The sequence below is a fragment of the Mobula birostris genome, chromosome 5 (assembly GCF_030028105.1).
Source record: "Mobula birostris isolate sMobBir1 chromosome 5, sMobBir1.hap1, whole genome shotgun sequence".
Lineage (NCBI taxonomy): Eukaryota > Metazoa > Chordata > Chondrichthyes > Myliobatiformes > Myliobatidae > Mobula > Mobula birostris.
Window position 1 is genome coordinate 33,195,050 of NC_092374.1, and position 25,391 is coordinate 33,220,440.

The window sequence follows — 25,391 nt, forward strand, 5'->3', positions numbered from 1 at the left end:
AATCTAAGCTAGAAAATAAAAAACCTGTTGACAAAGGAAATATGACCCAAAAAAGGTCGGGTATTTATTTATTTATTTGGAGCGATCATGTGGAACAGGCCCTTCCTGCACAACAAGCTGCACCACTTTTTTAACCCTACCCTAATCACAGGACAATTTACAATGATCAATTAACTCACTAATCAGTACACATTTGGATTGTGGGCGGAAACTGGAGCACCCAGAGGAAACCCACGCAGTGGCAGGGAGAACATATAAACTCCTTACAGACAGCTCTGGAATTGAACCCCAAACTCATGGCGCCTCGAGCTGCAATAGAGCACACTAACCGTTATGCTACCATGCTGCGGGCAGAGAGAATGTTAAGGTTTGATGCTGAAGGCCCTTCACCAGAATTGGAAAAGTGAGAAAACAATTTAATTTTAACTTGTCCTCAACTTGAAATTTATCTCCATTTTGTTTCTCAGTAGGTCAAGGAACATCTGTGGAAGAAGGAGAAACGGTTCATGTTTCAAGTCAACAGAAATTAAAACTACCCTGTTTTCCCCTCTCCCCCAGCTCTGATGAAGGGTTTTCCGGCTGACATAATAACTTTTTCTCCTTCCACATGTGCTGGCTGATCTACTCAGCATTCTCAGCAGTTTATGCTTCCGTTTAAATTTCAGGAATCTAAATTAGGCTTGATAGTGTGACTCAAGGGCAAAGCACGTTGAACCATAACAAACTGAGTTGATCTTACAAGGCCAGCTTCATTAAGCATTGGTTCAGTGTGTTCATGCATGACTTTATAATTAGAAGGCTGCAAGATCTATCAGTGCTAATTATTAAATAGCTTTAGACTGTAACCAGATCAAAGTTTTCAAAAGAAGGAAAAAACATCCAAGTACATTGTTTTGCAGTTCAGTTGAACAAAACCATTTTAACATGTTTATTCAAAATATCCCATGAGATATTTTGAATATACCCATCAATACATAGCAAACTCTGATAACATGTCATTTCTATTGAAGCTGAAGGATGTAACATTTGAATATTCTTCTTGTACACAGGCTATATGACACAAGTCAGGTGGGCAGAAGCTCCCATTGTGTGGTGTACAGTGAGCATTAATGATTGTACCACAGCCCGTGAACACCTTGTTTTATTTTTGGAATGAAGGGTATGCAGCTTGTAAAATTGGCAATGATAGTCAATGTATTATCAGAGGAATAAGGGTTGGCAATGCATTAATTTAATGACATGGAAGATCTATTGGTGGTTAATGGCCAAGTATTCGGTGTAGGCGTCAAGTTTGAAAAGGTAGGATCAAACCCGGCCTCATGTACTCAACCACTTTACTAGTTAGTAATGGTGACTGAGAAGGCACTGGCCAGAGAGATCAGGAAGAATGAATTTATGCCAAAATATGCAGGTCAGTAAATTGAAAATTTGGAAGACATTTATTTAAAATGCAAAGCATGCTAACTATGCTAAGTTTATTGTGTGAACTTTACAAAATGAAAACAAAAAAAAATACTGGAAATACTCAGCAGGTCTGGCAGGTTATTTTCTGTTTTAATTTCAGATTTCCCACATCCACAGTTCTTTTGTTATCAATTACACTTCAATAAATAAGTTGACATTCGTGTTTCACAGTGTTGTACATCTATCAACACAACTGATTGGAGGTGATGTAGATAAATTATACACCTACTGCCACTTGTCACAAATGTTATGGAGTCATAAATCCAAATCTTTTGTTGCGTGCGATCATGTAACAGCAACAATTAATAAATGGATATACATCTGTTGGCAATTAGTACACATCAGGATGAAGGTGAAATCAGGATAAAATAAATGATGCCATTCCTTGAACATATTCACTAAAGCTCCCTTAATTAGCACTTTCAAAACTGAGGTTTATTCACAGCATGGAAAGTAATCCTTATATTCACTATGAATATGATTTATGGCATCTACAGTATCTTCTACTTCTTCCTATAAAAATGTCAAAGATTAAATACACACAAAATACTATAAGAACTCAGCAGGCCAGGCAGCATATATATAGGGAAATAATCAGTTGGCGATTCAGGCCTAGACCCTTCATCATACGAGGGTAGGGGAAGGCAGAAGAGCACAAGCCAGCAGCTGATGCCTGAGACAGGTGGAAGGGGAAAGGCAGGAGGATGGGGAGTAATAAAAAAAGGGAAAAATGCTGAGATGCTGAAAGGTGATGGGTGGAAGGATTCTGATAGATGAGAATGGTAGATCATGGAATACAGGGAAGGAGATGGGGAACCAGAAAGTTGAGGTGATGGGCAGGCCATGAGAGCGGGGCAGGGGAAAGAGTTAAAGTTAAAGTCTGTCCTGAGCCTTGTGGCCCATCAGGCTGGTGCTTATGCCGGTTTCTGTGACATGAGGCGACTGAGAGTACAAGACTCCCCCCCACCCCCCCGGATAGGATGCCAGTCTATCGCGAGGTTAACCCCCAGCATTTGCTGGTACCCATTTTCAGCTGGGTGGACTGGAGCAGTATGTGGTTAAGTGCCTTGCTCAAAGACACAACACGCTGCCTTGGCCGAGACTCGAACCCACGATCTTCAGATCGTGAGCCCAACGCCCTAACCACTTGGTCACTTGCCACACTAGGGGAAAAGAGGCCACAGGGATAAAGGAAAACAAACTGGGGATGGGTTACTGGAAGTTACAGAAATCGATATTGATGCCATCAGATTAGACTACCAAGACAAAATATGGTTTTTGTTCCTCCAGTTTGCATCTGGCTTCAAAGTGACAATACAGGAGTTTGTGTACAGCCATGTCAGTGTGGGAATGGGAAGCGGAATTAAAATGGGTGGCAACTGGGAGATTCCATCTGTTGCAGCAGACTGGGCGAAGGCGCTGAATGAGACAACCCCCCACTCTGCACTGGATCTCATCGATGTACAGGAGGCCGTACTGGGAGCACCAGATGTAATGAATGACATTGATGTATTACCATCTGATGTGCTGCCTCACCTGGTTAGAATGTTTAGGGCCCTACATGTTGGGGACAGGAGAGGTGTATGGGCAGGTGTAGTACTTATCACTGTTGCGTGGTTAAGTGCCTTGCATTGGATTGGTGGGGAGGGTCAAACAGACAAGCGAGTCACAGAGAAAACAATCACTGCAGAAAGCAGTGAGGAAAGGGGAGGTTGTAGTGAATGATGTGTGGGATCCTGAGGCACATGGGGTGACAGCTGAGGACAAGGGAAACCCTATCCCCATTATGTTGGGGGGGGAGTGCAAGGGGCAAGGGCAGATGTTTGAGAAATGGAGAAGTCGTGAGTGAGATGTGCGATGTGAGATGTGAGTGAAGATCTGAATGCTTTGAGAGATTGGCCATGACTAGACTGAACTCTTGCATCAGCAAGGACCCGGACCCATTGCAATTTGCCTATCACCACAATACGTCAATGGCGGATGCAATCTCAATGGCTCTCCACATGGCTTTAGAACACCTGGACAACACAAACACCTACGTCAGGATGCTGTTCAACAACTATAGCTCAGCATTTAATACCATCATTCCCACAATCCTGACTGAGAAGTTGCAGAACCTGGGCCTCGGTACCTCCCTCTGCACCTCCCTCTGCAATTGGGTCCTCAACTTCCTAACCAGAAGACCACAATTTGTGTGGATTGGTGATAATATCTCCCGCTCGCTGACAATCAATACTGTTGCACCTCAGGGGTGTGTACTTAGCCCACTGCTCTACTCTCTATATACACATGACTGTGTGGCTAGGCATAGCTCAAATACCATCTATAAATTTGCTGATGATACAACCATTGTTGGTAGAATCTCAGGTGGTGACAAGAGGGCGTACAGGAGTGAGATATGCCAACTAGTGGAGTGGTGCCACAGCAACAACCTGGCACTCAACGTCAGTAAGATGAAAGAGCTGATTGTGGACTTCAGGAAGGGTAAGTCGAAGGAACACATACCAATCCTCATAGAGGGATCAGGAATGGAGAGAGTGAGCAGTTTCAAGTTCCTGGGTGTCAAGATCTCTGAGGATCTAACCTGGTCCCAACATATCGATGCAGTTATAAAGAAGGCAAGACAGCGGCTATACTTAATTAAGAGTTTGAAGGGATTTGGTATGTCAACAAATACACTCAAAAACTTCTATAGATGTACTGGAGAGGATTCTGACAGGCTGCATCACTGTCTGGTATGGCGGGTGGGGTGGGGTGCTGCTGCACAGGAACAAAAAAAAAAGCTGCAGATGGTCATAAATTTAGATAGCTCCATCTTGGGTACTAGCCAAGGACATATTCAAGGAGTGGTGTCTCAGAAAGGCAGCAGCCATTATTAAGGACCTCCAGCACCCAGGACATGCCCTTTTCTCACTGCTACCGTCAGGTAGGAGGTACAGAAGCCTGAAGGCACACACTCAGCAATTCAGGAACAGCTTCTTCCCCTCTGCCATCCGATTCCTAAATGGATATTGAATCCTTGGACACTACCTCACTTTTTAAAAAATATATAGTATTTCTGATTTTTGCATGATTTTTAACCTATTCAATATGCATATACTGTAAAAGTATACTGAATAAGATTTACTTATTTATTATTATTATTATTTTCTTCTTCTATATTATGTATTGCATTGAACTGCTGCTGCTAAGTTAATAAGTTTCACATCACATGCCAGTGATAATAAACCTGATTCTGACAACTGCATTGATGGAAGTGGAGGGGAAACTCACTTTCCGAAAAAAAAAGAGGACAATTCAGCTTCAGCAGAGGAGAAACTGCGAGATGGGAATAGCATCCTTGATCAAGGTAACTGTGGGAGTCAGTAGGTTTGTAAAAAAGTATCAGTAGATAATACAAAGAGATGAAAAAAGCAGAGACAGCTTTTGGAAATGGGCCAAATGAATTTGAGGGCAGGGTAGAAGTTGGTGGCAAGTGAAAGCTGGTGGCAAAGTTGATGAAATTGACGAGCTCAGCATAGGTGTGGAAGGTAGCACCAATGAAGTCAACGATGCAGCAGAGAGAGAGTTGTGGAACCTTATATAGAAACATAGAACACCTACAGCACAATACAGACCCTTCAGCCCACAAAGCTGTGCTGAACATGTACTTACTTTAGAAATTACCTCGGGTTACCCATAGCCCTCTATTTTTCTAAGGTCCATGTACCTAGCCAAGAGTCTCTTAAAAGACCCTATCGTATCCATCTCTGCCACCATGGCTGGCAGCCCATTCCACGCACTCACCAATCTCTGCATAAAAAAAACTTACCCCTGACATCTCTGTACCTACTTCCAAGCACCTTAAAACTGTGCCCTCTTGTGTCAGTCATTTCAGCCCTAGGAAAAAGCCTCTGACTATCCACACGATCAATGCCTCTCATCATTTTATACACCTCTATCAGGTCACCTCTCATCCTCTGTTGTTCCAAGGAGAAAAGGCCAAGTTCACTCAACTTATTCTCGAAAGGTATGTTCTCCAATCCAGGCAACATCCTTGTAAATCTCCTCTGCACCCTTTCGATAGTTTCCACATCCTTCCTGCAGTAAGGCGACCAGAACTCAGCGCAGTACTCCAAGTGGAGTCTGAGCAGGGTTCTATACAGCTGTAATATTACCTCTCAGCTCTTGAACTCAGCCCCATAATTGATAAAGGCCAATGCACCGTATGCCTTCTTAACCATACAGTCAACCTGTGCAGCAGCTTTGAGTGTCCTATGGACATGGACCCCAAGATCCCTCTGATCCTCCACACTGCCAAGAGTCTTACCATTAATACTATATTCTGCCATAATATTTGATCTACCAAAATGATCCACTTCACATTTATCTGGGTTGAACTCCATCTCAGCCCAGTTTTGCATCCTATCGATGCCCCACTGACAGCCAGTGTCCACAACACACCCAACCTTTGTGTCATCAGCAAATTTACTAAGCCATCCCTCCATTTCCTCATCCAGGTCATCTATAAAAATCACAAAGAGAAGAGGTCCCAGAACAGATCCTTGAGGCACAACACTGGTCATTGACCTCCATGTAGAATATGACCCGTCTACAACCACTCTTTGCCTTCTGTGGGTTAGCCAATGTCCCCTTGGATCCCATGCATCCTTACTTTCTCAATAATCCTTGCATGGGGTACCTTATCAAATGCTTTGCTGAAATCCAAATACACTACATCTACTGCTCTACCTTCATCAATCTGTTTAGTCCATATTCTCAAAAAATTCAATCAGGCTGGTAAGGCACGACCTGTCTTTCACAAAGCCACGCTGACTATTCCTAATCATATTATGCCTCTCCAAATGTTCATAAGTCCTGCCTCTCAGGATCTTCTCCATCAACTTACCAACCACCGAAGTAAGACTCACTGGTCTATAATTTCCTGAGCTAGCTCTACTCCCTTTCTTGAATAAGGGAACAACATCTGCAAGCCTCCAATCCTCCAGAACCTCTCCTGTCCCCATTGGTGATGCAAAGATCATTGCCAGTGGCTCAGCAATCTCCTCCCTCGCCTCCCACAGTAGCCTGAGGTACACCTCATCCAGTCCCGGTGACTTATCCAACTTGATGTTTCCCAAAAGCTCCAGCACATCCTCTTTCTTAATGTCTATAGACTCAAGCTTTTCAGTCTGCTGCAAGTCATTCCTGCAATTGTAAAGGTCCTTTTCCATAGTGAATACTGAAGCAAAGTATTCATTAAGTATCTCTGCTATCTCTTCAGGTTCCATACACACTTTTCCACTGTCACACCTGATTTGTCCTATTCTCTTACGTCTTATCCTCTTGCTCTTCACATACTTGTAAAATGCCTTAGGGTTTTCCTTAATCCTGTTTGTCAAGGCCTTCTCATGGCCCCTTCTGGCTCTCCTAATTTCATTCTTAAGCTCCTTCCTGCTAGCCTTATAATCTTCTAGATTCCTATCATTACCTAGATTTTTGAACCTTTCGTAAGCTCTTCTTTTCTCCTTGACTAGATTTACAACAATCTTTGTACACCACGGATCTTGTACCCTACCATCCTTTCCATATCTCATTGGAACGTACCTACTCAGAACCCCATGCAAATATCCCCTGAACATTTGCCACATTACTTCGGTACGTTTCCCTGAGAACATCTGTTTCCAATTTATGCTTCCAAATTCCTGCCTGATAGCCTCATAGTTCCCCTTACTCCAATTAAACGTTTCCCTAAATTGTCTGTTCCTACCCCTCTCCAATGCTATGGTACAGGAGATAGAATTGTGATCACTATCTCCAAAATGCTCTCCCACTGAGAGATGTGACACCTGACCAGGTTCGTTTCCCAATACCAGTTCAAGTACAGCCTCTCCTCTTGTAGGCTTATCTCCATATTGTGTCAGGAAACCTTCCTGAACATACCTAACAAACTCTACCCCGTCTAAACCCCTTGCTCTAGGGAGATGCCAGTTGATATTTGGGAAATTAAATTCTCCCACCACAACAACCCTGTTGTTATTATTACACCTGTCCAGATTCTGTCTCCCTATCTGCTCCTCTATGTCCCTGTTACTATTGGGTGGTCTATAAAAACACCCAGTAGAGTCATTGACCCCTGTTTCTAACTTCCACCCACAGAGGCTCCGTAGACAACCCCTCCATGACTTCCTCCTTTTCTGCAGCCATGACACTATCTCTGATCAACAGTACCACACCCCCACCTCTTCTGCCTCCCTCCCTGTCCTTTCTGAAACATCTTAAGCCTGGCACTCTAAGTAGTCATTCCTGCCCCTTAACCATCTAAGTCTCTATAATGGCCACAACATCATAGCTCCAAGTACTGATCCACGCTCTAAACTCATCCACTTTGTTCATGATACTCCTTGCATTAAAACAGACACATCTCAAACCATCAGTCTGAGCGTATCTCTTCTCCATCACCTGCCTATCTTTCCTCTCGCACTGTCTCCAAGCTTTCTTGATTTGTGAGCCAACCGCCCTTTCCTCCATCTCTTCAGTTCGGTTCCCACCCTGCCAGGACATTGGTCCCCCTTGGATTCAAGAGCAACTCATCCTTTTTGTACAGATCACACCTGCCCTAAAAGAGGTCCCAATGATCCAGAAATCTGAATCCCTGCCCCCGCTCCAATCCCTAGCCACGCATTTATCCTCCACCTCATTCTATTCCTATACTCACTGTCACATGGCACAGGAAGTAATCCCGAGATTACTACCTTTGAGGTCCTGCTTCTCAACTTCTTTTCTAACTCCCCGTAGTCTGTTTTCAGGACCTCCTCCCTTTTCCTACCTATGTCATTGGTACCAATATGTACCACGACCTCTGGCTGTTCACATTCCCACTTCAGTATGTCGTGGATGTGATCAGAAACATCCCAGACCCTGGCACCTGGGAGGCAAACTACCATCCACATTCCTTTCTTGTGTCCACAGAATTGCCAGTCTGACCCCTAACTATAGAGTCCCCTATCACTGCTGCCATCCTCTTCCTTTCCCCACCCTTCTGAGCCACAGTGCCAGAGGCACGACCACTGTTGCTTCCCCCAGGTAGGTCCCTCCCACCAAAAGTATTCAAACAGGAGCTCTTATTGTTAAGGGGGACAGCCACAGGGGTATTCTCTAGTATCTGACTCTTGCCCTTCCCTCTCCTGACTGTTACCCACTTACCTGTCTCCCGAGGCCCCGGTGTGACTACTTACCTATAGCTCCTCTCTATCACCTCCTCACTCTCCCTGACCAGATGAAGGTCATTGAGCTGCACTTCCATTTCCCTAACACGGTCCCTAAGGAGCTGCAGCTCGATGCACCTGGCACAGATGTGACCATCCGGGAGGCTGGGAGTCTCCTGGACATCCTACATCTGATACCTAGTACAGAACACCAGCCTCACAGACATACTTTCTTCACAAGTAACTTACCTTGCCTCGACCCGTTATCGCCAAAGCTCTGTTGAGCCAAAGCCCTCCTACTCTGGTTTCCTCTACTCTGTCGCCCGCTCTATAAAGCTGTCTTCTTTTTAAATTCTTCCCGCCAATCTAACTCGCTGATGTCCACGCGCCTGCACAGTCGTTCCTCTATCAAACCACCAAAGAAAAAATGATCACCTTTTATACTCTTCCCGGCAGTCTAACTCACAGACGTGAATGCAACTGTGGAGTTGTTCCTCAATATGGACTGTGCCACATTGCCAATGAAAAGGCAGACAGAGGTGGGGTCTATATGAATGCCCATTGCTATATCTTCTTCTGGTTGAGCTATCCTTTAACTCTAACTTCTGCCCACTTCTTTTCCAATCCTGATGAAGGGCCTCGGCCTAAAATGTCAAACATTAACTTCCCTCCAATTGAGTTCCTCCAGCCTATCTAACAACTGCAGTCCCTCATGTTAAAGTTTAAAATTTGGATATGAAACGAAAAACATAGAACACTAAATCATAGTACCAGCCCTTTGGTCCACGATGTCATGCTACCTTTTTAACCTACTCTAAGATCAATCTAACATTTTGGTATTTTGTATGTTTTTTCTTAAAGTAACCATAGTGTAGCGGTTAGTGTGACGCTATTACAGCTTGAGGAGTTAAGAGTTCAGAGTTCAACTTCGGCACCATCCGTAAGAAGTTTGTATGTGCTCCCTGTGGAACGCATAGATTTCCTACGGGTGCTGCTGTCTCCTCCCACAGTCCAAAGATGTTAATGAGTCATTCTAAATTGTCCTGTGATTAGCCTAGGGTTAAATTTAGGGGTTGCTGGCAGCACGGCCCAAAAGGCTGTATCTCTAAGTAAAATAAAATAAATAAATTACTCAAAAATTTACTACTAAATCTGACCCCTTAGATTTGTTCATACTGTGGATATGGTAACAATAGATATGTAAACATACCTTTAGGAATGCCAAGTCATCAAGTTCAAAGCTCTCTCTCGTCTTCTCAGCAGCCTCCTTTGTCGAATCAATGCTACATCGGTAATGGACCATTTGGTCACACAAGTGTTCCAGTTTCATCTTTTTCTCCTCTTCAAGGACCTGTGTCATCTCAGTGTACTGTGACAGCAGCAACTTCATTACTTCTTCGTGCTGCTCCTCCAGATACTTCTCCTCTTTGGCACAATTTTCCTGTGATTTTTAGAGAAATAGCTTGATCATTAATGAAATTAGCTTAACTTCCTTCATGCCTACAGTAATATTCATTCTGCTCCTATGTACGGGAGATTACAAGTATAACTTCAGTTGAGAGCATTAAATGATAACAAAATGGGGATAAATGGGTATTTTTTTTCTACATAACTAACAAGCAAGTGGGCACATGGCCAAGTGGTTAAGGCAATGGACTAGCAACCTGAAGGTCGTGAGTTCGAGCCCCAGCCGAGGCAATGTGTGTTGTGTCCTTGAGCAAGGCACTTAATCACACATTGCTCTGCGACGACACTGGTGCCAAGCTGTATGGGTCCTAACGCCCTTCCCTTGGACAACATTGGTGTCGTGGAGAGGGGAGACTTGCAGCATGGGCAACTGCTGGTCTTCCATACAACCTTGCCCAGGCCTGCGCCCTGGAGAGTGAAGACTTTCCAGGCGCAGATCCATGGTCTCACAAGACTAACGGATGCCTTTACTAACAAGCAAGTTCAATGAAAAATTGAGGAACTAACGATTTACAGATGACAAAATATTGAAACCAATATGTCCAGTATATAGGCAAATTAAATATAATGTTATATTGTATAGCTAGGGCATTCCAAATGTAAACTGAGGACTTGCACCTTACATTTAAAATGCTTTAATATGCTCACAATACTATAATACTATGCTCAGTTTTGATCTCTCCACTTAAAATGGTAGATTAAATCATGATTAAGGTCCATGTTATTGTCATGTGCACAAGTACAGTGAGGTACAGGTACAATGAACGCCTTCCTTGCAGCAGTATATACGCAATGGCCAGTGTATTTGATACACCTGTACACCTGCACATTAATGCAAATCATGTGGCAGCAATTCAATGCATGAGAGCATGCAGATATGGTCAAGAGGTTCAGTTAATGTTCACACCAAACATCAGAATGGGGAAGAAATGAGACTTCGACCGTGGAATGGCTGTTGGTGCCAGATGGGGTGGTTTGAGTATCTCACAAAACTGCTGATTTCCTGGGATTTTCATGCACAACTGTCTAGAGTTTACAGAGAAAAACAATACCAAAAAAAAAACATGCAGTGAGTGCCAGTTCTGTGGGCGAAAACACCTTATTAATTAGAGGTCAGAAGAGAATAGCCAGACTTCCAGCTGACAGGAAAATGACAGGAACTCAAATAACCACGTATAACAACAGTAGTGTGCAGGACAACCTCTCTGAACACACAACACATCGATCCTTGATGTGGATGGGCTACAACAGCAGAAGACCACAAACATGCACTCGATAGCCACTTTATTAGGTAGAGGATGTATAGCTGCATTAGGTATAGAAATTACACAATATATTATATACAACATATCTACATCAATTACATAAGATAGTGAAAAAAGGCTGCAAAAAAAGACATTTGTACAAAAAAAAACACGAAGTCCATAGGGTTCCAAGAGTTGTTCTGTTCCATTGCTGAAGTAGGATTAAAGTTGGTTTAAGTACCTCATTGTTATAGTTACAAGAATAATATCTGTGCTTATAAATCTTAGTTATTTGTTTAAGTTAAAATAACTTAGATTTTTTTTAAAATGAGGAAATGTTTGAAATTCTAAAGGGAAAATTTTCAGTTTGAACATCTGGGTAACAAGTGTAACACAGGGCTGGAAAACCAGGGAAGATCAAAAGGAACATGAGAGCATAAATAGCTGGAAATATTTCTTCGCAAAGGGACAGTGATCTGGAACAAAGCACAAACACTTGTAGAAAGCATTTGTTCACTGCTGGAAGCTGAAAGCAATGCTTATTATAGACATGTGCAGCACAGTGACACAGCTGGTAAAGTCACTGCCACATAGCCCCAGTGACCCATATTCAATCCTGACCTCCGGTGCTGTCTGTACATTCTCCCTGTGACTGCTTGGGTTTCCCCTAGTTGCTCTGGATTCCTCCCATACCCTAAAAACATGGAGTCAATGAGTTAATTCGCCACTGTAAATTGCACTGTGTAAAATTTGAGGGATGTTGATGGGAATATAGAGAGAAAACATTGTGTTGGGGAAGGATTAGTTTAATGGGTGCTTGATGCTTGGCACAGATTTAGTGAGCTAATGGCCGAACCTGGGTTCGAGATGACAACAGCTGAAGGGGATACCTGATAGTGTATTAAATTATGGGAAGCATAGATAGGGTAGACAGTCAATCATTTTCCCAGGGTAGAAATGTCAAATGCAAGAGGGCATGCATTTACCGCATATCTTATATTCCCTATTTGCTGTTTATTCCAATACAAAATTGGAATTGGACACAGAATCATTAATACTACACTCAGTGGCTATTTTATTAGGTATACCTGCTCATTAATGTAAATATCTAATCAGCCAGTCATGTGGCAACAACTAAATGCATAAAAGCATGCAGACATGGCCAAGAGGGGACATAGCTTCAAGATTCAGGGGAGTAGATTTAGGACGGAGATGAGGAGGAACTGCTTTTCCCAAAGAGTGGTGAATCTGTGGAATTCTCTGCCCAATGAAGCAGTGGAGGCTACCTCAGTGAACATATCTAAGACAAAGTTGGATAGATTTTTGCATGGTAGGGGAATTCTGGATTATGGGGAAAAGGCAGGTAGGTGGAGATGACTCCATGGACAGATCAGCCATGATCATCTGGAATGGCGAAGCAGGCTTGGTGAGCCAGATGGCCAACTCCTGCTCTGATTTCTTATGTTCTTAAATTCAGAGCCCCAGTTTTTATTCAGACCCAACATCAGAATGGGGAAAGAAATAAGTGACTTTGGCCATGGAATGATTGTTGGAGCCAGATGGGGTAGTTTGAGTATCTTAAAAACTGCTGATCCCCTGGGAATTTCATGCATAATAGTCCCCAGAGTTTACAGAGAATGGTGCAAAAACAAACGAAAAAAAAAACACCAGGTTCTGTGGGCAAAAAACACCTTGTTAATGAGAGAGGTCAGAAAAAAAAATGGCCAAACTGGTTCAAACCGACAGTAACTCAAGTAACCACGTTAACAGCAGTAGTGTGCAGAAGAGCATCTAAATGCATAATACGTCAAAGTGGATGGCTACAGCAGCAGAAGACCGCACTGAGTTCCACTCCTACGCCTAACAAAGTGACACCGAGCACATGTCACCTGAAATATATATTATTCTTCCTCATTAGCAGTCCATAACAAAAATTAAACAAATACAGTTTTTGTGGTATTTACACAAACCTCCTGACCTGGATTGTATGAATATCAAAACTGATGTAAAATTTAACATACCACCCACCTCAACAGTATTAAATGCATCTTCTAGTTCTGTCACAAATTCCTCTGTTCTGTATGCCTTTTCCTCAGCTGCCTCCATAAACTCATCCAACTTTTCCTACAAAGAAAGAAAAACATTTAAAAAGCAATTACAATATCTTTTGAAGGTTATCTTATGGAATTAAATATGCTACTTTTAGTCATAATTGTTAAGAACAAAAGGTTGTCATTTGTCTTGTATATGAGAAGTTTTTATATCAGTGATTTAAGGGGATAGGTAACTTTCCTCACTCAAATTTTAAATTCTGCTGGGAAAATAATGTTAAATTTGAGAAATATTAAAAGAAACACTGAATGTGGCTTTATACAGTTATGTTAATGAGTCACAGATTTGTAATACACAAGAGCTCCCAATGAAACTATGCTCTGGTCAAGCCTAAGAGATGATGCTTAAATATCTATTGTGTGCACCGATTGGATGTCCACTCATCTATAAATCTTAAAATTTCAATGTTTTAATTTTGTTGATTAAAATGATGGGAAAAAAAACATCTCATTATAAATAAGTGCCAGGTGCAACCAAAACAGGAAATGTTGGAGAAAAACAGACAACCTTTAAGATTAAAATTTTGATCAAAATAAAAATGTTGTCCGATCAAGTTTTCAAACTGAAGTATTAATTGTGTTTTTCATCCATAGATCTCTGTGACCTGCTGGCTATTGCCTACATGTTCCATATTTTTATTTCTTATTTCCTGCAGTTTTTTGCCTTTCGAATTCCAGATGAGATAGCCAACAAGAGTTTTAAAAACCCGATTCTGATGGCAGAGGCAACAAGTGTATATGGGTTGACTACCACCACTGGAGAGCACAGGGCTGAACAGCAAAATGGAATGAAAGACTCACACTTCCCTGTCAGCTACAGACAATTCTGGAGCCGGAGGAGCCATTATTTACAAATCTAAAATATAGTGGATACTGAAATTAGAATAGAGTACTGTATGGACCCTTAGCCTCACGAAGATCTGTCAATCTTTTAAGCTCCAGTAAGAGGGCGGCAGGCCTGGACGTAGTTGCTTCTATGCGGCCAACCAAAGGTTTTATTGTCCTTTTTAAATGTATTTTTATATGATCACAAGACACAGCTGGACATTAAGAACTTAAAGTACTGCAGGTCGACCCCAATAGCGAGGTGTGCATTTCGACGGAGAAACTAAGGGAGCTGGATGTGGTGGGGATTGTGCTGCTGCCTGCGACAAGAGGCGACATAGGAGTAGACGTGTAAAGGCGGTGTGTAGTCTAACAGCAACTGATCATCTTGTAATCATAACAATGGACATCAGACACTGCAAGTCCGACTCACTGATTTAGTGCGGACAGCAGGGGAGGACAGCGGAGGAGCTGTGTAGTCTTGGTCTCAGCAAGAACCAGGCCTCAGGCAGCGATGTCGCCAGTTTACAGTCGCTCAGGAGAGAGGTGTTGGAATCGGTGCACTTTAAGCAGCGATGTCGCTAGTTTACAGTCACCCAGGAGAGAGGCGTTGGAGACGGTTTACTCCGAGCAGCGGTGTCGCTAGTTTACAGTCGCCCAGGAGAAAGGTGTTAGAGTTGGTGCAGTCCAAGCGTGTCACAGCATCCAAACTGGAGCCAGTGCTGCTCCCCAGTATTGGCTCAGCAGAAGGCAAGCCATATTGTGTTTGGCTGCAGACTGCCACAACAATCATGGACTCAGGGTCTTGAACTACATATTCTTAAAAATAATTTTACAAATTTTATTTATACATCTTTTGTGTGACTGTATTTTACTAATATCTTAGGTGTTCTTGCTATCTTATACAGTATGTGCTATGTGTGCCTTGTGCTGTGTATGACTGTTGGTACTGTGTTTTGTACCTTGGCCCCAGAGTAACACTCTTTCATTTAGCCATATTCATGTATGGTTGAATGACAATTAAACTTGAATTTGAACCTACTCCATGAACAATCTAACCCTTCCCTCTCAAATAGGCGTCCATTTGCCTTTCATCCATGTGTCTATCTAAGAGTCTCTTAATTGTCCTTAATGTATCTGCCTCTACCACCACTCCTAGCAGTCCATTTCATGCACCTTCCACTCTGCTTGTAAAAACCTCTGACATCCCTCTATACTTTCTTCCAATCACCATAAAAGTATGCCCTCTCCCATTAGCTGGTAAATCTCTGCGTCTTCTTCAAAGCTTTCACATCCTTCCTATAATAAGGCCACTAGAATTGAACATAATAGTAGTTAACATAAGTGTAATTCAACTGGGGGCTCTTGAACTCAATCCCCCAATGAAGGCCAACACACCATATGATTTCTTAACTGCACTATCAAATTGTGCAGCAACTTTGAGCGAACTATGGTCAAGATGGACCCAAGATCCTCTGCCTTCAAGGTCAACCTTCCAAAGTGTATCAAACTTACATAAAAAACAGAAAGTTCCAGAAAAGACACAACAGTTCAAACAACATCACTGGAGCGAGTTGATGATGTGGGTGATAGAGGGTCACGTGAGTTTTTTCAAACTCTCAGTCCCAAGCTCATCCACTTTGCAGGTTTTATAAAAGTGGGACGGGGTGAAGGAACCAAAGTTTTACAATAAAGCTGGGGACCTCACAATCAATTATTCATACTGGCTCAACATTGGCCATTCAGGCTTCCTAGACCCAGCAGCTCAGGAGAAGATGCAAGTGCGTTTACAATATTACCTGCAAATCATGAGCAGCTTGAAAAGCTACTCATGGTTCTCCCAAAACTCATACAATCCCCTTTGATTGGAAATTGGTTTATTATTGTCACATGTAATGGGATTACAGTGAAAAGCTTTTATTTGTATGCTCTCCATACAGATATTTCCAAACATAAGTACAAGGATGGCCTACTGCAGCTCCTACATACCTATTAAAGGTAAGAAGAAAACTCATCACCCTCCCAGCCCAGCACTTATCCCGGCAAGCGGCCAAGGTGCTACACCTGCCCATTCACTCTTCCCTCTCCTCCATTCAGGGCCCCACACAGTTCCTCCAGGTAAGACAACACTTCACCTGTGAATCTGCTGCTGCTGTCTATCGTATCCAATGCTCCCAATGCGGCCCTCTCAACACTGATGAGATCCATTGTAAGTTGGAGGACCACTTTTTCAAGTGCCTCCATTCCAGATGCCAAAAGTGGAACTTTCCAGGTTTTAATTTCGATTCCCATTCCTGTTCTGACATGTCAGTCCATGGCTTCCTCTTGTGCCAAGATGAGGCCACCCTCAGGATGAAGAAGCAACATCTTGTATTCTGTCTGGTTATCCTCCAACCTGATGGCATGAATATTGATTTCTCCTTATGGTAAAAAAAAATTTATTTCTCTCTCCCCTCTTCTTCTATTCCTCACTCTGTCCTCTTTCTTCTTCTCATTTGCCTCTCCTTCCTTTTCTCCCACGGTCCACACTCCTCTCCTATGAGATTCCTTCATCTCCAACCCTTTATCTTTCCCACCCACCTGACTTCACCCATCACCTCCTAGCTATCTTGCCCCTCGCCCCCACCTTCTTATTCCCCTTTACTTCTCAGTCCTGAAGGCAGCTCTTGGCCCGAAACGTCAACTGTTTCTTCATTTCCATAGATGCAGTTCCCTCCAGTATTTTATGTGTGATGCAGAACAAGTGTTACAGTGACAGAGACAGTGCAGTGCAGGTGGACAAATAAAGTGCAAAGGTCATGTCAAGGTAGACGAGGAAATTGAGAGTTCATCTTTGGCCCAAAAGGTCTCTGTTTAAGAGTCTTATAACAGCAGGGTAAAAGGTATCCTTGAGCCCAGCAGTATGTGTTCTCAGGCCTTTGTACATTCTGCCCAGTGGGAGGAGGTGAGAATGACCAGGTGGGAGGGGTAGACAGAGTCAGTGGAGGGGAGGCTCACTTCTGTGCTGGCGCAGGCTACTCAAATTTTCCTCCAACATCCCTACGTTCCCCTGCCAAAGGACGCACTCTACAAAAATCACTCTACAGTTACAACCACACTAAATTTGCACCCTTCTCTTCAGCTCATCAAGCCCACCCATTAATATCAGGGTAATTAATTGTTTCTTTCTCCAGAAAATGCTCGATCCCCTGAATGTTTCCTGGATTATAGAACATAGAAATCTACAGCACATTACAGGCCCTTCGGCCCACAATGTTGTGCCGACCACAGAACTTACTCTAGAAACTGCCTAGAATTTCCCTATCACGTAGTCCTCTGTTTGTCTAAGTTCCATATACCTATCTAAGAGGCTCTTAAAAGACCCTATTGTATCTAACTCCACCAGTCTCCAGTAGCGTATTCCACACACCCACCACACTGCATTCTGTGTAAATAACTTACCCCTGACATCCCTCCTGTACCTACTTCCAAGCACCTTAAAATGATACCCCCTTGTGTTAGCCATTTCAGCCCTGGGGAAAAAGCCTCTGGCTATCCACATAATCAATGCCTCTTGTGATCTTATACACCTCTATCAAGTCACCTCTCATCCTCTGACACTCCAAGGAGAAAAGGCCAAATTCACTCAACTTATTTTCATAAGGCACGTTCTCCAATCCAGGCAACATCCTTGTAAATCTCCTCTGCACTCTCTCTATAGTATCCACATCCTTCCTATAGTGAAGGGTGACCAGAACTGAACACAGTACTCCAAGTGGGGTCTGACCAAGGACTTATATAGCTGTAACATTACCTCACGGCTCTTGAACTCAGTCCCACAGTTCATGAATGCCAACACACCATACGCCTTGTTAACAACACTGTCAACCTGCACAGCAGCTTTGAGTGTCCTATGAACACGGACTCAAGATCTCGCTGATCCTCCACACTGCCAAGTGTGTTACTTCGATATCTGTTATTTTGGATACTTTTCAGCATCCAGGCAGCAAAGGTCTATCATTTCCACTTTAAACACAGAGGCTTATCATTTTCATATTGAATGCAGAAGCCTATCATTTTCATACTCCAATCTATTCCCATCTCTGTTCCAATCCTATCTGACTCCATCTCTCATGTGGAATTTTGCTGTGAAAGTAGCTTAAGAATGCAAAACAATTGAAGCAAACAGACCACTTGACAATTTACAGCTGTTAGCTGACGTAATTGAATCACATTACTCTCTGAAATTAAAATGACAGATAGAGATAAACATGACACAGACCATAACTAATATTCCAGAAAATAATCAGCAGCTTTAGATATTATAGCAAGCAATTAGGCAGTGCTATCAATAAACGTTAGATGTCTAGCAATAATTTCATCTGAATATTTACATAGAACATAGAATAGTACAGCACAGTACGGCCCTTCAGCCCACAATGTTGTGCCGACCCTTAAACCCTGCCTCTCATATAACCCCCCAACTTAAATTCCTCCATATACCTGTCTAGCAGTCTCTTAAATTTTACTAGTGTACCTGCCTCCACCATTGACTCAAGCAGTGCATTCCACACACCAACCACTCTCTGAGTAAAAAACCTTCCTCTAATATCCCCCCTTGAACTTCCCACCCCTTACCTTAAAGCCATGTCCTCTTGTACTAAGCAGTGGTGCCCTGGGGAAGAGGCGCTGGCTGCCCACTCTATCTATTCCTCTTAATATCTTGTATACCTCTATCATGTCTCCTCTCATCCTCCTTCTCTCCAGAGAGTAAAGCCCTAGCTCCCTTAATCTCTGAACATAACTCATACTCTCTAAACCAGGCAGCATCCTGGTAAATCTCCTCTGTACCCATTCCAGTGCTTCCACATCCTTCCTATAGTGAGGTGACCAGAACTAGACACAGTACTCCAAGTGTGGCCTAACCAGAGTTTTATAGAGCTGCATCATTACCTCATGACTCTTAAACTCTATCACTCGACTTATGAAGCTAACACCCCATAAGCTTTCTTAACTACCCTATCTACCTGTGAGGCAACTTTCAGGGATCTGTGGACATGTACCCCCAGATCCCTCTGCTCCTCCACACTACCAAGTATCCTGCCATTTACTTTGTACTCTGCCTTGGAGTTTGTCCTTCCAAAGTGTACCACCTCACACTTCTCCGGATTGAACTCCATCTGCCACTTCTCAGCCCACTCCTGCATCCTATCAATATCTCTCTGCAATCTTCAACAATCCTCTACACAATCCACAACACCACTAATTAAACAGAATACATTGGGTCAAATATTGTGAGTTTGGCTGCAGAGGGACACTTTCTGTTCTTTACTGAAATAAAATACTCTTTTTATATTGTGTATATCTACTAGAAGTGACAACAATTCCATATATTCATTGTACCAAGAACAAGGCAATATCCAAGTTGAATGATGTACAATCATAAACCACTGTGATATTATTACAGTAAATTTTCAAAGTAAATACTAATTAACAACAAGGCCATCATCAGTTTAATCACGAGAGGGTTCTCCTAGCCCGTAACTTGTGGTTTGGACAATTCCTAGATGGAAATGTATGATCTCTGAAACCAATTGTTTGGAACTAGTTAAATACCACAGTGGGTCAAAACTAAGCCCTGTCACAACCACTGCACTCACTGGCCTTTACAATTATGATGTTAGGGTGTAATCTGGAGTTATGGAAATATTAATTTCAACAGCAACCATTCTACAAACCTGAATGTGGATTGTAGGTTGAGAATAAAATGCAGCTCTGAACAATGGTTTTCTTGGAGCTGCAGACCTGGGTCAGATGCAAACCAAGAAATACTACATTGACTTGAGATGTCTGCATAGTCATGAATGCAACCCAGAGTCAGTGGCAATTAACATTCACTTTGGGTACCTGGACTGTTGGTATGAAGTTCTAGGTGCTTGAAAATTATATGTAATTCCAAGGAAGCATTGTGAATACATTGTAACTATAGAATTGTTCTGCCATTTTAGCATATAAAAATGTCATGTAATATTGAATCATGAAGGCCTCTACCAAGAGTGTCTACAATGAAGCCTGCTTGTTGTGCTGAATAAAGACTTCTATATCACTAACTTCAGTGTCTTATGGTGACTTCGATCATAGTCACATCTGGGGGCTCATCCAGGTTACTTTCGTGGCCCATTGTGTGCCAGTGATCTCAGCAGTCCTCTTAAGACTCAGCAGTAGATCTGTTCAGATCAATAATCATGGGATCATGAAGTATCATGAACATGACAGAGAGCTGAACTGGTAGATATAAAAGTAGGGTTTGTGTAAGAGACCAGACAGTTTTGGCAAGTTTGGTGAGGCAGGGCTATCAGTGGTGGTTACTAACCATTTGGAACCCCAGTAGGGTGCGTGTGTACTCATCTGGAGAACTGTATAGTGCCAGACTCATATACAAATGTGTTTGTTTTTTTAAGAAAAAGTCTGTAACTTTGGTATAACAGTCAAATACAAAGGATAAAGTACAAGTTCAAACACACATAAGTGGCGGATTGCAGAGTACATACCCTGTGGTTTTAAGTATGTACTGATTCATTTTTATCTTCCATTTATATTTTGCATATTGTGGTAATTAGTGTGGAGATACTTGAGGGAGAGGAAATATCTAGATATATCTGTCAGGGTGGCACCGATGAAGTCAAGCAACATCAAGTTGAAAACCCTGATAACCAAAGCCAGTCCTTCACCCTAATTATGACCATCTATAAGGTCTTCACTCCTAGGGAGAGCAAAGCATTTTGTCAGAGCTACCCTGCCAAAATTGCCTGTGGGAATACAGAATTCTGGCGCAAGCCTCAGCAAATGGTTGAAATTCACCAGATGCACCCCAAAGATATACATGTGTTAGCAAAAGCAAAGTGCCCAAGGAATATGTGGGCCAGTATGGCCCAGGGGGTGCAGGATGGTACATAGCCAACTATGGGGAATACTAGCAATGACAAGGGATATCAATTCTTTAAGGAGAAAGTGAGGCAGTGATGGGGGGAGGTGAGAGTAACTGGGGAAAAATAATGTCAGTTTTTCAGAGAGCTGGTGCGTCTGCCATGGTTCGTGCAGAACGTAAATATCGAGTGTATGAGTAGTATTCAGGGTTGGATAATCCAGGGAGGAATGACCCAGTCTTCCTGAAAATGCTGAAGGAGGGCCTGAGCTCGCTCAGCAGGAAGTTTTAGATTTGAAGATAGCGATGGGACCAACCTACTCCGCAATAATATCAGAGGACTTGCTTTGTGTGCCAATATCCAGAGCACTTAGCAAGGAACTGCTGGAATAGAGGTGGAAGGATAAAGGAGATAATGTGTTACAGCTATGGCCTATTGGCCATGGTTGGAGGTAGTGTTCTGAAGAGAAAGGAAGGTGTGAGGATTACTCACCAAAACAGGCAGACTCCACAGCAGCGCCCTCTTGTTCCTATTTAACTGCCAACCACATTACAGAGCTGGTGAGGTCAGACAAACAGCTGGCTACAGCCTCTATTGCCAGAGGTGGTCATCCATGGATGTACACAAGAGGTTAATAAACCAGCAATGTGAAAAGTTGGACACAGGGTCGTCAGAATCAATAACTGATCTACCCTTGTCCATGACCAGAAAGGCAATTTACATTACCATTACAGGAAATGAAACAATGAGGGTGGAGAGAAGTCAACCTCAGGTACTTGAGATTGAGGGACTGCAGCTTCCAAGAGATTTTGGGTGTGTCCAAACATGAAAGTACCAGACACAGTGATTAAGGCAGGTGCTATCATAGACTCAGAAAAAAGATGAAATACATGAACAAGACAGGAACAGCAAACATGTGTGACCCACAAAACAACCAGCATGGCCCACAGAGTAACAGCAGCCCCAAGCAGCGAGGTGAAACAGGGCAATGTGTGGGAATCATGTCAGGAGGTCCCAAGGGTAGGGGCCAAGCACAGCCAGGAGCTGTCGGAAGTCATGCAGCTGCCAGAGGAGGCAGCAGTGATTAAAGGCTCACAGAAAGGGGATAATTCGGAGCAGAAAGGGAATGAGTAGGCAGACTCAGTGCAGGGAGGGAAGCAGAAGAACAAGAGGCAACTGTAATTACAAGTGTACAGGAAGAAACTACAAATGCCAATTTAATGAGATTATACAGAGATGCGAAGGACCACTGTAACCAGGGTAACACAATGAGGGACCGAGCAAACAACAGCAACACATTGCTGCTCAGAGAGAGAAGAGATAGTCCTCCCATGATCAAGTCATGAAAAGGAACGGTTTGCTCCACGATAGATAGGACCCCAGATGGGACGTTTAACCAATGACACCTGTGTTTGTGTGCAAACCTGATGAGGTAGCCCATGGAAACACTGGTCTCCGGTGAAACTCACAGACAGAGTGAGGGATCAAGGTACCTGTTAACAGTGTCATTGCAAAGAACCTAAGTGATGAACCCCAGCTAGCTGCATTAGATCTGACTGCACCTGTCTGAAGCAGACCCATAATAAACACAAATGCAGAAGACACCGAAAGCGTGGTAGCAAGCTATGAACTGCCTGTTAAAGTATAATGGCCACTATACTCCATAATGAAGGCTGGTTTCTGGAGGCAGATGTATAGATCAGAATAGAAGAACACTGGGGAAAATAGATGGGAAGGGATCTGAGTTTACAGGGACATCAGGTTCCACAACTTTGACAGCATGACAGACTAAGAGAAGAAATTACAGTCACTCTAGCCTGAATAGGGAATGAAAACAAATGAACTGGACTCTTTCAGTGCTTGGGCCAGTGATTGAATGGGCAATCCAGAAGGGGGTGCCATCGGGGTGAGGTCCTCACAGTAATTAGAGACCATCCAACCCCTCCTGTACATCAGTTAAAGGGTCTGAGAGACTAGTTGTCAGATTCTGACAGTCTTTTGTCAGGGTATGGATTGTGAACTGTTGCCTGTGAGTCTGACCAAAGAGCCACTAATAGCCACTGTTGAGTTTTAAGTTATCAGAGAATGAGGAGCAGAGACAAAGAATGTGATTAAACCGCAGTCGGCCAGCAGGAAAGGAGACAACAGTCAATGACAAAGCAGCATTTTAAAGACTGTTCGTCAAATTTATTTATTTATTTATTGAGATACCGAGTGGAATACACCCTTCTATCCCTTCACCACACTGCCAAGCAATCCCCAGAGTAATCCTAGCCTAATCATGGGACAATTTACCATGACCAATTAACCTACCAACCAGCAAGTCTCTGGACTGTGGGAGAAAACCACAGCACCCAGAGGAACGCCACGCAGTCACATGGAGAACGTACAACTTTCTTGAAGGCAGTGGTGGGAATTGAACCCAGGTCACCTGTAGTGTAAAGTGTTGTGCCAACCACTACGTTACCATGCTGCCCTGGCACAGTACCATCTCTGCTTGGGTTTGTAGTTAGCCATCAGGGATGGTAGTGTAGATGTAGAAGCACATAGGGATATGACAGGTAATTGGCGAAGAGAGTCCAAAGTACAGGACACTTTTGCTGCCTTTCTTGATTAGATCCTTAAGGTTTGGTCTTTCCTGGATCAAAATTATGTTTGTCCAGGGGGGCCAAGAGGAGGGGCTGTTAGGGCGCATTCTGGAGTAATGTAATACAGCAAATATTAATTGGAACAGTAACCAGTCTTCAGACCTGAATGTGGATTGTAGATTGAGTTTAAAATGCAGCTCGGAACAATGATGTTCCTGGAGCTGCGGACTGGGGTTGATTGCAAACATATAAATACTTTATTGACCTGAAATGGAAGCATAAGCATGAATGCAGCCAGAGCCAGTGGTGATTAACATTCAGTTTGAGTGTCTGGAGTGTTGGTGTGAAGATCTGTGTGTTTGAAAATTATATGTAATTCAAAGGAAGCATTGTGGACACATTGTAACTATAGACTTGTCCTGCCATTACCTTTGATCTTTAGCATATAAAAATGTCATGTGATATTGGGTCAGGCAAGCCTCTACCAAGAGTGTTTCCAATGATGCCAGTTTATTGTGCTGAATAAAGACTTCAATCTCACCAGCTTCAGTGTCTCCTGGTAACTTTGATCACAGTCACAACATATGGTACCCTTCAAGAATACTCCTAACTACTTGTTAGGTCTCTGATACCCAATCATTAAAATCTCGGCACGTGAACATTTGTAGGCGCACACTTCGTCCTACAATGTGTGGTAGACATTTTGGTAAACAATATTCTTGGGATTTTTCCTGGGAATGCCTGCGTAAAAATGTATCTTCTGATATGGTGACACTAATAATAAATGTACTTCGATAATTTGAGAAGACAATCTTGTAATGATGTTTATTGTACTTACTGTATGCCTATTATTTGTTCAACCAAAATTCACCGTGTGAATTAAAGGCGTGGTATACACTGTATACAATACATGATCATTGGCGATCAAAGGAAAAAGCAGTCCTAGTTACTGCCTTGAGTTTTTTTTTTAAGTGTGAATATGTTTTATTGACTGAGATTCTAGTTAGGAGATTAATTCAATCCGTTAGCTGGATCAGTAATTTCCCTAAGCGGTAAACTATCTGCATCTGGCATTCCCATGTCATCACCATCCAAATTATCCATAACGCCCAAGTATGCGTAATTGAATACTCACAAGGAGCATGACACAAAGGTATTGCTCCTTGCTTTGATAATAACTGGGCAGCAGAGCCATTGCATTCCTGACGGACTAATGGTTAACCTGCCTGTTCCTGTGCCAATCTGCTTAATAGACATCAACACATTTACTGTTTCAGGTTTCAACCACAGCTGTATTGTGCGGATATATAGAAAATTAATAAATAACAGTATTTCATTATCTTCATGAAATAGAGTTTGAATCCTAGGATTTCATTTGTAATGATTGATAATAAGCAATGATAGAATCATACAGCACTACAGCCCTTCAGCCCATCTAGTCTCTGCCAAACTATTATTCTGCCTAGTCCCATCAACCTGCATCTGGACCATAGCTCTCCAAACCTCTCCCATCGATGTATGTATCCAAGCTTTTCTAAATGATGGAATCAAACCTGTATTCACCAATGTGCTGGCAGTTCTTTCCAACCTCTCACCACCC

The 25,391-nt window shown here is 42.8% G+C and overlaps 1 protein-coding gene across 5 annotated transcripts in view; it reads right to left on the minus strand.

Annotated features, from left to right (window-relative positions):
* The window catches only part of LOC140197613 (cardiomyopathy-associated protein 5-like), a 110,237-nt gene that overhangs the window by 56,773 nt on the left and 28,073 nt on the right, over nucleotides 1-25,391 (minus strand). For 4 of the 5 annotated variants that reach the window (XR_011885974.1, XM_072257823.1, XM_072257825.1 and 1 more), the window contains exons 3-4: nucleotides 13,391-13,486; nucleotides 9,862-10,092 (exon numbers count right to left, since the gene is read on the minus strand). Coding sequence is in view for 4 of the 5 variants with exons in the window: in XM_072257823.1 (XP_072113924.1) it covers nucleotides 9,862-10,092; nucleotides 13,391-13,486 (327 nt within the window). In the remaining variant the exon portion in view is untranslated. Of the gene's footprint in view, nucleotides 1-351; nucleotides 483-9,861; nucleotides 10,093-13,390; nucleotides 13,487-25,391 lie in introns of those variants that run through there. The other variant, XM_072257826.1, reaches the window with a different exon arrangement.